At 37.9% G+C, this 13,486-nt stretch overlaps 1 protein-coding gene across 2 annotated transcripts in view; it reads left to right on the top strand.

Annotated features, from left to right (window-relative positions):
- The window catches only part of cd2ap (CD2-associated protein), a 70,410-nt gene extending 57,982 nt beyond the window's left edge, over positions 1-12,428 (top strand). For both annotated transcript variants that reach the window (XM_072362669.1, XM_072362670.1), the window contains 3 exons: positions 2,983-3,194; positions 3,795-3,858; positions 9,049-12,428. In XM_072362669.1, the coding sequence (XP_072218770.1) occupies positions 2,983-3,194; positions 3,795-3,858; positions 9,049-9,090 (318 nt within the window). In that variant the 3' untranslated portion in view covers positions 9,091-12,428. The remainder of the gene's footprint in view (positions 1-2,982; positions 3,195-3,794; positions 3,859-9,048) is intronic.
- Positions 12,429-13,486: the final 1,058 nt, after the last annotated feature.

The following is a 13,486-nucleotide window of genomic DNA, read 5'->3' as shown; positions in this document are numbered from 1 at the left end:
TTGTAACCCATTACAGCAATCCATAACTATTCGATCGTTACAAACCTGATGTAGCTTGTAACTTTTGACAGGGTGTCAGACCTTGACTATACTATTTGAACAATAATTGATACATAGTAATCATAGGAAAGGCCAAGTGATGCGAATTCCAAAACTTTTAAAATACCAACTCCTAAAACATTATCTTAACAATCAGTTGCCTGAGGCTACTATAAGAAGCTGCGTCTGGGAAAAACTATGATTAAGAGAATGGCTTCCACAACTCTTCAAACGCCAGCACTTCATAAATGAACTTGCTCAAGAAGAGACTCGAGATACGCTAGTTTATCATTCTACCAAAATTCTCATTGATATATAGCATACAGATTATGTTCGAGGAAATCTTTTTTCACCCGCTGAAAAGTCTTCCTGTCACATCTTATGTCAGTTTGGTATGTTTCATGTTGATATACTCTGTAAAGCTTTTCTGTAGAAGTTGACAAGAATGTGTCTCTGGAGTTCAGCCTCTGGAGTTACCTCAAGAAGTACAGGCTTTCTTGGTTTGACTGGTGGTGTTTGCAGTGTGTGCTCTGGATTTTTGCTGATTTCCTCCAGATGTGATATCTGATAGCTCAGTGATAACATCAGCTAACTGATGTTTTTAGTGCATGTCCAGGGATGTTATGCAGCTTTATTCATATTCACTCTCAGAAGAATTCTTGTCAGGCATTCATGTTATAAGCTTATACTTTTTTAATGCGGGGTTACTATAAGCTGACCTAGCAAGCTTCCCAAATGTTTTTGCTTAACCCTACTAAAACATGTTTTTACAAGGGATTTTATTCAATTTACTGCAAGGTTGTGTTTTTACTGCAACAAGATTTAACTTTCAATTCAGTTTTATTTATATAGCACCAAATTACAACAAATGTCATCTCAAGGCACTTCAATAATATAGTCCAATTCAAGCCAATTGGAGTGCAAGTCATTGTATCCAATCATCATATCATCCAATTAATTAGGTCAAATAATTATCCAATTCATTAATACAAAGCCTATTCGATAACAATTTCAATCAACAGATTGCACTGAAACTCCCATCCTAAGCATGCTTGAGGCGACTGTGAAGTTAAGTTATAGGCCTATAGCAGCTTAACTATGGGATGTTTTTCGGGATCACCTGAGCCATCCCTAACTATAAGCCTCATCAAAAAGGAAAGTTTGAGATCTTTAAGATATGATGGAGCTCGGTCATTAAGAGCTTTATATGTGAGGAGAAGAATCTTAAATTCTATTCTGAATTTAATAGGGAGCCAATGAAGAGAAGCTAAAACTGGAGAAATATGATCTTTCCTGTTAGACCTCATCAGAACTCTGGCTGCAGCATTTTGAATCAGCTGGAGGCTTCTCAGAGAATTTGTGGGACAGCCCAATGATAAAGAATTACAGTGGTCCCATCTGGTAGTAGTAAATACATGGACTATTTTTTTGCGTCACTCTGAGACAGGATGTTCCTGATTTTGGCAATATTACGAAGGTGAAAGGAGGCAGTCTGAGAAACCTGTTTTATATGTGACTCAAAGGACAGATCCTTGAATATAACTTCAAGGTTCCTTACTGTAGTACTAGAAGCCAAGGAAATACCATCTAGAGTAATTGTATACTTAAACAGTTTCTCCCTGAAGCGCTGAGGTCCAAAGATAAAGACGTTTTGTCTGAATCAGGTCTGACAAAACTGAAGCAGAAAGTTCTGAGTCATCCAGGTCTTTATGTCTTTAAGACATGCTTGTAGTCTGACCAACCTGTTGGTTTCATCTGGTTTCATAGATAAGTACAGCTGAGTATCGTCAGCATAGCAATGGAAATTTATGCCATGCTGTCTAATAATGTTATCTAATGGAAGCATGTACAAAGTAAAAAGAATTGGTCCAAGCACAGAACCCTGCGGAACTCCATGACTTACTCTGGTGTGTGAGGAAGATTCTTCATTTACAAGAACAAACAGATAAATGACTTAAACCAGCCTAGTGCAGTTCCTTTAATCCCAATAATATGTTCAAGTCTCAGTAATAAGATACTTTATGCCCTTTGGAAATTGGGTCTTCTTTCACTTAGTTCATTATTTATAGGAATGCATTTTACCACTGTTCTAAACTTTTACATGCTACCTTAGAATTTGCTGAGCTGGCCTTATAGACTCAGGATAGCAAGAAAAAATGTGACACACTTAGAATTACTGGGTGTATGCGTGGCAGAAAGGGATTAGGGGTTATTAAAAAAAGATCCAAAGTGGCATCTAAAAAGAGACAACAGCTAAATGTAGTGTTAGAAAGTTTTGTATATCCTGAAGGTTTATAACAAATTGTCTTGAAAACATGCTTTAACGTTTGTACATTTTTGCCTTAAAAAGGGTATAGAACACACTCGTAATGTCAGACTTAAAGGGGACTTGCACATCCAGTCTCAGGGGGATACACATGCACACACAAATTTTGCATCTGATGTAAAAATTGTTTGCTTGAAAGTGCAGATTGGCTGTGATGGTGGTCTTAAATGATTTGCAGAGAATTACTGATAAGCATTAGTCCATGACGTGATAAACATGAGCAGGTACTCAATAACACTCTGACGGCTAAATAAGAAGGCATGCCATAGGGGTGCTGTACCAAATGCACATTGAGGATTTAGTGATGCAAAAACCAAAGTAATCCTTCATTTTATTTCTAACTAGTGGACAAGTACCTATTGCATTCATATGAACTTCATCTTGACACATTTATGTCTTAGTGGAAGTGTTTACTTTCCGGTTGACAACACCCTGCACAGTGTGCCATACATTGATTGTGACTAACTGAATACCTGTGTATGGAAATTAAATGACTCATACTTGCTACGGTCTTCTGTCACCAGTTGTGTGAACCCACAATCTTTAGAAGTTGATTTTCACACATTTGGAAAACATGTCAGTTTGTCTTACTTTTTACCTCTGTTTAATCTTTACAGCCCTCCACAAACACCTTATCCCAGTCACCATCGCTCCACAGGCCCACCGAGACCAAGCCAAGCCCCGTAGTTGCCCACAACTCCGATATCGGCGCCTCACAGAGCAGCCGAGCCCGGTTGGAGCCCGAAGAGTCGAGCTCCCAGCTGGATGAGCTCAGAAACCAGATGAAAGACCTGCTACTGTCTGTGGAGCTGCTCAAAGCCCAGCAAATGTAATTAAACTGCATGTGCATGAGAGTAAAGTTTCAATGAAAAGTTTGGGGGACAGAGATGAAAATACCTTGCAGATATACATGGATTGACTGTAGCAAATATATATTTCTTAAATACCAGCTTTACTTTTGGGTTGGCAGTTGCACAACAGTTGAATGAAAGGTGTTGAAATAATGAAGCATCAAGTGCTCAGTATAGCTTTTACTAATTCAGACAGACTGTGCTAAGTTCTGTATTATGTTCTTCTTCCTGTCCCTTTTTATTTCCTAATTTTACTATCTCTTATCTTCCCTTTGTTGGTTATTGATACTATACCATGTCATTGTAAATGATAAGTTCTAGTTATTATGCGAATTATAATTCTGACAGATTTAAGTGTAAAGCTTAGTCTTAGTGTTTGGAATACTCTCCTGAACAGTTGACTTTGAAAATATAGTGAAGTGTCTGAGAAGTTGAATTGTTTATATCCAAATAAGCACTTGTCAGAAGCTTTCCTGATAAGTGTTTTCACTCTTCAACACCACACTGTATTTATATCATGAGTTGGAAGATTGTAGTCATATGGTGATGGGTGCGTGTATGTGTTTGTTTGTCTTCAGGAAAGAGATAGCAGAGCTGCGAGGAGAGCTGGATGAAGAGCGACTAAAGCGTGTGACTCTGCAGGTAGCATTGATTAAGAAACGCATGCTGAGCTGTCTGCATTCATTACTTCATTAGTTTAAACAAATATTGATACTTTTTGTTCACACTTGAACTGCACACTTGTGTGTTCAACATACAAATCCTTAAAGTAGTTACTTTTAGCAGTCAGTTCACCAAGCTCTGCAGCAATAGGAAACTACAAAGACACTTTGGGCAGGATGTTTTAACAAAGAAACTAGGTTTTTATCCATACCTACGTGTGAACTGACTCTATCAAAACATTAGGTATCAGAGCTAATGGTCACACTTGCCTTCCCTATCTTTTCTCAGCTTTTGGTAATTGCCCTTCGTTAAGCACTACGAACAGAACTTGTACATATTAAACATGGAGGCTGCTTTCTGCATGTTCAACAATATATTCAGGATCAAATTAACGCTGGCATTATCTTGTTTACTCTCATTTTAACTTATTGCTTGAAGCACTTGATTGTTTAGCACTTGTGGCCCTGAGGCAATTTTTTTTTGAATATCAGTTTGTATTTTGGCCTTGGTTGCATTCTGGTAGCAGATACTGATTAAGTTTAAAATTTGATTCAATTTTTTAATTAGTTTCTCCTGCACTGTCCCTAATTACATTTACATATAAATTTAAATCACAAAACAAATTGCAACTGGTTGCATGTACTGGTTACTGTTGTTGAAGTTCTCACTCCTATGACATGATTAACAGAGGAGGCCTTCCTTTTTTCCTGACTACTCAAAAAACTAATATCTCAGCTTTGGCTTCAGATTTATGATGCTTAAAAGAAAAACTCTCAAGACTGGTGAGAAGCAGCTATTTATGAGGCATGAACATGTATGTTGGAGCTTGAATTAATACGCCACCAATTTCTGATTGCCCTCCAGAAAATTCAGTCTTTTGGGTTTGTTTGGGTGTCTTTCCACTAATTGTTTTTGCTGGTCAAAATCAAATGACTTTTGGGTCAGAACCAGCTGATCTTTGGCTCAAAGAGGCATCACTGGACACCAAAGTATCGTATCATTAATTGTTATGGTTCTACCTCAGTCCAAACCTTTTATATTAATTTCTGCTGCCCTGCTAAATGGTTTAACGTTCATATTTGCATCACTATCTTACACCATGTCTGTTATAAAATGCATGCAGAAGAAGAGTATTGTTAAGAGGATGACGATGACGAAGAAGAAGAAAAAAACTTCTCACAAAACTGTTTTGTGAGATTTTGTGAACTGGAGGTTAGCTATTACCAAATTCAAGAACAGACACTGTTGTATGAATCAGATTAAAGAAGGCAAAAACATAAAGAAGTGAACCAAATGTGTGGCTATGTGGCTTTTCTCAATTGAAATTCACTAAAGAATAATCTTTGCAATGAAGCAAGTTGCTTGTTATCTCCTCAGCAGGTCATTTAGACAACTGATATAGATGCAATTTGTTGCTAGATAATGAGTGAATGGACCATTAAGGTTGTTGTTATCGCCAACGTGACTGCTAGATGTCAGCAATTGTTATGCACTGTTCCTTCAGTGAGTAAAATCAGTAAGTATAAAGTGGAATTTTAAATCTGTCTAGAGGCCAAAATGATCTGATTAATAAATTGAATTTCCCATTAAGTAGAGGGTGAGCAACCTCATGGTGGGTCTTGGTTAAAAAAAATAAAAAATAAAAAAATCAGGACAGTGCTGTGGTAATTCTTAATCCTTTTATACCTAAGGCATTCTAACTCATCACTGCCGCCATGCTCACCTCAGCAGTCCCTTGACAGTCTGCCTGTGCTGCTGACGAGCCATATGTGGACTGATTTTTCTAACGGAATAGTGGTGGACACAACAGTGCACAGCTTCTTCCAGCATGTCACAGATATAAATCACATCACAGTCGGAAAGAATCCCCCACAAAGAACCCAAAGCATACAAAGTCCATACACACAAATCATCTCTCAGTAAATCCAATGCAGTTGGCTAAAACGTCCACGTGTGCTTTGAAAGGGATAGAAAAAAACATCCAAAGAAACGTGTTTTAAAAAAGAATATTCGATGTGGATAAACATCTTAAGCTTTAGTCGGACGTCTGTTGATTGAGGCTTATAGTGTGTGTGGTAGTAACTGAACAATTTTATGCAGCAGATCCTTGAGCATATCTGGCATGACATGACATGAATGGTGCATCTGTAAGTGTTCATCATATCTTTTTACCCAGCAGAGCGTTGCAGGAATAAAGACATCTTGCAGCTTACTTCTTCCATCTTTGATGTATAATCTTCAGCATCTACCATTTTTTTTTCAGTACACCCAGAGAAAAGATATGAGATTCATGAATCTGAGGTTAATTTGTCACATGTCATACTCTGGAGAGACCTGTTTCTGGAGTGCACTTTTTGCCTGAACGGCATATTTAGATGGAGTGCATGGATGTTTAGCCTTTTTTTATTATTATACCTTATTGACAGACTCAGGTCACCTTTGGTAAGAATAACAAAAACGATTTTAAGATTTTGCTACAACAATGAAATCCGTAGGCAGCCCCCAAAATCCAGCAAAGAAAAAAAGAAACATCACTAAACCTATAACAACATATACTAAAAAGGAAGCACATATCATCTTTTTTTCTTTTTTTTAGGACATAAACACTCAAATTACACCTATTTATTCATCTCACACAACTGTGGATGTTAGATTTACAGATTTCAGCACAGAGCCTTCATCAGCTTTTCTAAGGGTGTTTAAGGTCAGTCGTAGTATAGCTACTATGGCCAGAACTACTTTAAAGGCGTAAGCTTGACTTTACTGGTCAGTATCCAAGCATTTCAAAGAGATTTTTTTTGTTGTTGTTGTTGTATCAGTCAATATCGATATATATCACGATATGAAACAAATTGCAATTTTGTGAATTTTAAATGTTCCCTGTCACTCTTAATTGAGATTTGAAGATATCACAAGGTTAATTTTTTAATAAATATTTATTTTCTGTCATAGTTGAACATGACATGTAACACTATACAACTGTTTCAGATAAATATTGAACAGGTTTTTTTTTTTTTTTTTAAGTAAAATCCGATATCTGACAAGTCAGTTAATCAAAAAAGGTTTGCTCCATGCCTAAACAGGTGACACTGCTTTAGGTGATGAAAAAGATTACCGTATTTTCCGGACTATAAATCGCATCAGTCGATAAATGCGTCATGAAGAGGAAAAAAAAAACATATAAAGTTGCACCGTGAAATTTATTTCACAAAATCCAAGACCAAGAACAGACTTAGTCCATGTTGATAATATGATCCAGTGACACGTTGTGTTCAGTTACCTGCTTTTCAATGAATTCACGGAAACTGTCTACGTGGGCTTGGAAGTCGGCAGGCAGTTTCTGACACACCGTTGTCTGAACTCTGATAGAGAGGCTGTTGCGTTGCATGAAGCGGTATCAGCAAGAAGGCCCGTCTGCAAAGACATTTATATTAATTTCCTTGGCAAGTACCAGGGCGTGGAAACGTAACTCCTGGCAGTACAAGCCTCTTCTGGCAGTACGTTGTACCGTTTACATTTAAAAACATGTTAAATTCTATATATATATATATATATATATATGTCGCACCGAACTATAAGTCGCAGAACCAGCCAAACTATGAAAAAAAAGACCACTCATTTTCTTTTATTATACGGCTGCAGCAACACAAACATGCCATGAAAAGCTGCTGGCATGGTTCTATTCGAGTCACGTGATTGGTTCAGCACGGCGCAACTCTTTTTGTCATTGGCTATTCGTATTGTCTGTCAAAAGATGGACGAATGTAATCTATCAAAGTATATTGACCACGTTTCGTATCGCTATCGAGGAAAAAATTCTAGTTTATTTGTAATAAATTTAGCTTTTTCTGATACATTTTGGAAAGATTTGGATGTGGCATACATGTTAAATCAATACATGTGCAACAGAATGCACATTGTATATGTTACAGGGCCATGTATTGCCAGATGGCAGAGAACATTTTGAGGGGTTAAACCGAGGCTTCATCTGTGAGACAGAAATAACGATAAAGTTATAACTTACATTTCAACTTCTGATAAATAACACAGATGAAGATTCTGCTTTTGTAACGTTGTGCATTTGCCATTATGATACAAAGCACTAAAGTGAATGTCCCAGATATATAAACACGACCAGATTGCGTGTTTGAATGCAAGAATAGAATGCAAACATATATCTGCCCCTAAGGAGCATTAATGTAAAAGTCATGCATATCGCCTGACAAAGGCCTTGATGTCCCGTATTCAGCTTTTGAAAAGGTTTTGATTCAACCCTTCCAGCTTGGTAATATTTTTATCTTTTTTAATCTTTCACTAAAATTTCCATCAATTAGTTAAATTCCTTCAGGTCAGCATGGCCCTGACGCTGTCAGAGTTAATTTTTCACTTCAAAAAGTGCCCCCAAAGCCAGAGGAGACATTATACAAGTCACGTGCTAAAAGTTGTCAGATGTTGACGTGTACAAATAGTGTTGCACATTAAAGACCTTCAGGGACCATTTTTTGGTTTTCTGTAATTCCTACTTTTGATCTTTTTAAAGATCATGTTGTCCTGGCTTAGATTTGACAATGTAAATTAAGTCGAGGTTCTAATTCCTGGAGTATTTTCCATGTGAGCGTGGTGTCTCAGTGGTTTCTAGTTAACTGAATAGCATTTGTCTGTGTTTAATTGTGAGGAAGTCTCAGCCACTCTGCAGTCAGTTAAAGAAACATTCCACTAATATTTCTTCACTCCCATTTTCTGGTCTACTGTGGGGGGTCATCACTTCTTTATTTGTATATGGTAGTATATCCATATTTGAGGATTATTATGCTATTCTAAAGATCTATTCTTATTTTCTTAGTGAAAGTCATCACTACCAGTGACTTCATTTTCCTTTTTTTAAAAAAAAAAAAAAAAAAAAAAAAAAAAAAAACCTGGTCCACCACAGTGCTTCACAGCGAGGTCGGTGACATCACTGCGTTGTGCGCTCCACAAATGCAGGATGACCACACTTGTTCTGCTTTTTCAGTGTTACAGAAGACCCAAAATGTTGAATTTGAATTGTTTGGAACTAAACAGTTTTTCAATTCATCAAAAAAAAAAAAAAAAAAAAGGAACTTTTTTATTGAGCATATGTATCAGTGTGCCCTCCATGCTGAGTGTGTGGTGTGTTGCTGTACCTTGCAGCTGGAGGTGGAGAAGCTAAAGAAGACCATCCACTCGACGTGAAGCCTGCAGTGCAATCAACAGCAAGCCTCGAGGTCACCTGCTGGCCTGTCAACCAACCGGAGCTCGGGAGGGCGGCACCAGACCAATAGTTGAGTGAATGGAAAGAAGGTGGAGAATCTCATGAACCACCTGGAGTACAAACCTTTTCCAGTGATCTACAAAAACAAACTTTTCCCATATTTGTAAGATTTACCTTTTGCACATATCATTTAATTTCAAGCTAGGTGTAATTAAGTTTCAGATATATATGTTTCCGTTTTTGATTTTGATTTTGCCAACAAAAAAAACTGAGGCCTTACTTCAAACTGCTGCGCTGGACACCTCTGTCCCTCCTGCTTATTGCCCTTCACTCCAGCGTTCCCCGAACTCTTCAGGATGGGGTGCGCTCTCAGTACTACTGACTTTTTGTAAAGCAGGGGGTGCTTGTTTTCGTTGCCTAACTTTCTTTGTCATATTTTTTTATGATGCACAAATAGTTGATTTTAAAAGTTCGACTGTGTAAAATGTTTGATTTGAGTTAACATCTTGGGATTAATTGGAAATAATTTCTATCTAGCATGGTGTCTGTTGGAAATGTGCCACCTGGGGGTTGCAGCACTGTGCTTTAATGTTTTGTTGTCTTTTTATGTTTTCTCGCATTCCTGTCCAGGGTAACACTACTGTGCCTGTTTAAAAACAAACTAAGTGTTTGTAATGGGATCTGGAATATTTGCAGCATGATATTGTACATTTATATTTTTAAATCTACTGACATGCCTAGTCAGATACTATATAGAGGGCCTTTTTCTATGCTGGTCTCTTCTATTTTTGTCACTATCTCACTGGGAATGTTCTCAGAAGTTTTGTCAGAGTTATAATATATGACACAAACATGCAAAAAAAACATTTAAAGAGAAACAGGGGAGTTTGCAGTTTTCCTCTTTTCAATTTGGTCCCTGTCCTCCTCATCCTTGTCGCTGTCCATGCCACGTCTTCATCTCCTTCCTTATGTCCATCTTTGTTTCAAAGTGAATCATATGATCGGAGAGGAGCCTTATCTTTTGGCTGGATAATATGTTTTGCATGAGCCTGCGCAGCAGTCATCAGCTGTCTGTCCATTTTATGTGAGCGCATCTGTCTACTCGTCTTACATCTCCTCCCACATTCCAAGTACACAAGTTGAGCTAAGTGGAAGCACACAGAGTAGCAGCCACAATGAAACACACTATCTTATTATAACACAGACTTGTTTATTATATCCTGTAGCTTGTGTTGATGGCTTTTGTGCTCTTGTGTCTTTGGAGCGTAGTGCCCACAGCTGAGATCCAGCTGGTCAGATTGCACCACTACTTGAAGATTTTTGATAAATTTCTGATGGATTATAGGTTTTAATGCAGAATGGTTCCTACTGATTGTCAAGCTCACTTTTTGCACCACAGTGAGATTAATGTGTTGGGGTTGACCTGTAACAGCTGGCCATGAAAACTCTGTACAGACATTGGTAATGATCTGATGACAAATCCTACTCACTATCTGTGCTTTCACGTATTTACTGGCATACCACAACCCCCAATAAATTCATTGGCACAACATGTGGACATTTTTTAATAGGCATTGCATTCTTATGATATACGGGTGATAACGTGGAAGTAACCCCTCACCAGACTGGAGTTACACACTTAATCTTGTGCAGAGATGAAGCAGTACGCTGGTCTCCAAGTACATTTGGGTATAAGAATGCACATCTATCATACTGGGTACAGAATGTACAGTATGCAGACAGATTTTGAGTGTGTGTGGAAAATTACCCTCTTCAACTTGGGCCACACAAACTTTCATTCCACAAATATGTGTGTGTTTCTGTTAAGTTCCATTGTGAGAGCCCCCCCCCCCTTTTCTTTTTTTAACAACCAAAGAAACCATCAAAAAAACCTTGAAACATCTGACATCCATTTGAAAAAAAATTAAGGAGGACGTCCACCTCCCAGAAAGCTCACTACGAAAATGCATTTCATTGGATGCAAACTCAGCCGATGCCCGTGAGTCGTCATACTGAGTCGTCAAGGGCTTTTGTTGCTCACCAGCATAGGACTTGCTCAAAAGTACCATTAACACATAAAATAAATATTTTTGTCACTTTTAATCAAGATATTGCTGTTTAGGTGATTCATTACAAAAGACAAACATATTGATGCATCCAGTTTCATATCATAGGGGCTTGATAAGAATTGTCACTGAAACTCTACCTTTGCCTGTACAAAGCCAGGTAACCACACCCAACTTTGATGCTCCAGTACACCAACATCTGGTTGAAAGTGAAAGTGCTGGGAACAAGCAGCATCCAGCTGTTGATAGGTTACTATTCTGTTCCTCCAGCACCATTTGGCTGCCAAAGCATTTTTAGCTGTATTTAATGCTCATTGCTATTCAGCATATATTAGCAGGCTAACCCATTGAATTTCAGTATGTTTATTAACCTACTGAATTTTAAAGCCGATACTGATTTAAAAAAGGAAAAATAAAAAATAAAATAAAAAGGAAAAAAGAACATTTGTTGATGTCCACAGTTAAAATCCTGTAATCACACATGGGCTTTAAGATATAATTCTCAGCTTCAGGCTTTTTAAGCAGCACAGAACTGCTGCTAACTGCTCCTTTCACACTTGCGTAACTGGATTCTTATGACTGATAGCGAGGTTCAGGGCCACAGAAATGTGGAGCCTGCCACAAGTGGAGCTGATGTAGCAAGGGATGAGTAACCCTGAGCAAAGTGTCATGTGAGTATTTTGTGCCGCTGGGATGCTAAGAGTACAGTACCTGGTGTAAACCCTTCTGTGGGTCATTTAAGTCCTGAGTCACAGCAGGGTTTTCATTTCCAAGTCTTATATCCTACTGTATACCATAAGCAAAAATAGGGCTTACTGTTTCTATCTTTGTGTATTTTTTTTTTCTTTATTTTAATGTTCTTTTAAGTATATCACGAATGTCTTAAAAGTGTTACTTTACTTTTAAATCCTCCTCAGGTTTGATTTCACAGTTCTAAGCCTGGGAATGCTTTGACCAAGTTGATACTCCATTGAACTTATTTAGAGCACACACTGAGTAAAAACAACATGGCTGGGAGATGAAATCACATTGTGGCAGAACCAGGACAGAGGGGTGATTAGGGCTTTGGCTCTTTTATTTGATATCTGTAATGAGGCTTAACTTCCACATATACATTCCAGTTTGCCATCAAGAAAATAATAAATCTGTGCAGAATGATTACATATTTCCCAGTGATTTTGTTTACAAGAGCTGTATCCTTGCATGAGCTGAGATTCTTTGCAAAAATGAATAAACATCTCTATTTACTGTCAGACTCCTGCTCCTGCTTCTGTCTTTTTCTATGAAATTGTGCATCATTTTAGAGTTTTCAGACACGCACAACAACCTAGAAGCCCTTTCAAGCATGAATTCTTGACAGTATTCCTGGAAATATTGAGCGGACAATATTGACTTCACACACAGGGAAAGGGAGAGTTTCTGAGGAAATGCAGCTGACAGATTAGCTCTGGGTCATGTTCATACTTATACTTATCAATAGAGCTCTTAAATCATATGTGATGCCCAAGAAGTGCATTAAGCTCTGATGCAGTCCCAGAATGATGTGAAGTCACTTAAATTTTTGATAGACCAAACGTGTATATATGTATTTATATAGATATATCTATATACATATATTTACTCTCCTTTGAAGCCGGTTATGTGTTCAACATAAAGCTAATACCAAGATGAAAATTCTGGCAACAGCCTCAACATACCTTTCTAACTCCTATTTGAGTTCTCAGTGCACCCTCCAGGTCTGATTACATGGTAGGACATCATTATGCATATAAATGTGGAGTCAAGGCCAGTTTTTAATTTTATGAACTGCTCTGCGTAAAATGTGAGCCTAATTGAGTGCGTTATTTGATGAGAGACAAAAATGTTCATTCACAAGTTTTCCACTCGAATCCAAATTCTAACTCCACGTGTCAGTTTGGAAGTTACCAAAGTTGCATGTTACACTAACGCACCCCTTTACCATCATGAGTACTGGCTTTTGAACCGTGAGCTGATAACAAGCCGGATTTCCTGAGGTGCAGTTTTCCACTTTGCCTCAGTCCATCTTATATAAGCTCAACTGCAGGGAAGTTGGTGGCTTATGTAGATCTTGTTTGAATATTAAGCGCTGCTTAAAACTTTCCTATGGTCATGCTGCAGTTTCTCTGATTTGTCTGACACACTGACTGCAAAAAGACCATCGCACAGATGATGTGTTTCAATGCGTTGACCACAGGATTCAGGAGTGCTTGTCACTGTAAATTCTACAAATCCTTTTTATATAAGAAGCCAGTAGGAGCCCTTTATCACACCACATGCTTACCCATGTATA

The sequence above is a fragment of the Leuresthes tenuis genome, unplaced genomic scaffold (assembly GCF_036924035.1).
Source record: "Leuresthes tenuis unplaced genomic scaffold, fLeuTen1.0.hap1 SCAF_13, whole genome shotgun sequence".
Lineage (NCBI taxonomy): Eukaryota > Metazoa > Chordata > Actinopteri > Atheriniformes > Atherinopsidae > Leuresthes > Leuresthes tenuis.
The sequence above is the reverse complement of the archived record's forward strand: the minus strand, read 5'-3'. Positions and strand labels throughout refer to the sequence as shown.